This window comes from Phalaenopsis equestris, unplaced genomic scaffold, assembly GCF_001263595.1.
Source record: "Phalaenopsis equestris unplaced genomic scaffold, ASM126359v1 Scaffold001029, whole genome shotgun sequence".
NCBI classification, from domain to species: Eukaryota; Viridiplantae; Streptophyta; class Magnoliopsida; order Asparagales; family Orchidaceae; genus Phalaenopsis; species Phalaenopsis equestris.
In genome coordinates, this window is record NW_018165468.1 from 629 (window position 1) to 1,815 (window position 1,187).

The window sequence follows — 1,187 nt, forward strand, 5'->3', positions numbered from 1 at the left end:
CTTAAAAAATTATTTCAGCCTGTAAGATAAAAGTACTTACCAGGAGTTCCACGAATATCAGTGCTCACTGGTTCAAAACTGATCGTTCCACTTCTTGAAGCATGTGCAAGGCCAAAATCTGCAACCTATAAAGAAGAAAGGTTGCCCAGGTGCACAAAGTACTAACTAATAACAATATAAAATATCAACATCAGTAATTAGCCTGGTTTACCTTTGCTACAAAGTTCCCATTCAAAAGAATATTGCTCGACTTTATGTCCCTGTGACAAAGAGGAGGATTGCAATAGAAATGGAGATACTCCTGCATTATAATTTTAAAACTGGACTAAGTACTATAAAAAAGCACTGAAAGTCGACAAACTAACCTATACTTTCTTAATTCCTTAATTAATGAAACACATAATGTATTATTAATTTGAAAAATGAATTCAATCTTGAATAGGATAGCAACATAGAAAGAAGCAAACATAATGCATATTTATTATAGAACTTAGAATTGATTTGCACTGCATATAACAAGGCCTTACCAGTGCATTGGCAACATCAATAGCAATTTGTAATCTGGCATGCCAGCTCAAAGGAGGTCTCCCCGGAGCTGCACAGATGCATAGTTTCATCCGTTAGACATGCAGCAATTTAGTTCACAATAAATCCAGATAAAGTGTAACAAACCATGAATTCCAATATATTACCATGAAGATGATCCTTCAAGCATCCATTTTCCATGTACTCGCACACGAGAAACCTTACAAGGGAAAATAATAATAAGGAAAACTGTTGATAAAGTTTAGGATTTAGGTTTTAGGATAGTTTCTACAAGTTCATGAAAACACAAACTGAAAAAAAGAAAATTGCCACATTCACCTCTCATTTCTATCTATGCAAAATCCCCTGAGAGCAACAAGATGGCGATGATGCAACCGAGCAAGGAGCTCTAATTCTCGGCAAAACTCCTCTTCACCTTGCTTTGATATTTTGTTGATCCGCTTCACAGCACCTATGGTTCCATCACTGAACTGAGCTTTGTAGACCGTTCCAAAACCACCTTTTCCTATGATGGTGCTGAAATTATCTGTTGCTTTCATCGTCTCTTTGAAACTAAACTGTTGGAACATGGGATATGGACCTACATAATAATCAGTTAGACTGACTCATAGATGTAGTTAAGATTGTCAATCAGGAAGGAA

General features: G+C 36.1%; 1 protein-coding gene across 1 annotated transcript in view; it reads right to left on the bottom strand.

The window, feature by feature from the left end:
• Window positions 1-40: 40 nt before the first annotated feature.
• The window catches only part of LOC110032797 (probable receptor-like protein kinase At1g49730), a gene marked incomplete at its 3' end in the record, with an annotated part of 106,327 nt that continues 105,180 nt past the window's right edge, over window positions 41-1,187 (bottom strand). The window contains exons 4-8 of the mRNA XM_020736552.1: window positions 865-1,126; window positions 693-745; window positions 528-595; window positions 212-301; window positions 41-125 (exon numbers count right to left, since the gene is read on the bottom strand). Of these exons, the coding sequence (XP_020592211.1) occupies window positions 41-125; window positions 212-301; window positions 528-595; window positions 693-745; window positions 865-1,126 (558 nt within the window). The remainder of the gene's footprint in view (window positions 126-211; window positions 302-527; window positions 596-692; window positions 746-864; window positions 1,127-1,187) is intronic.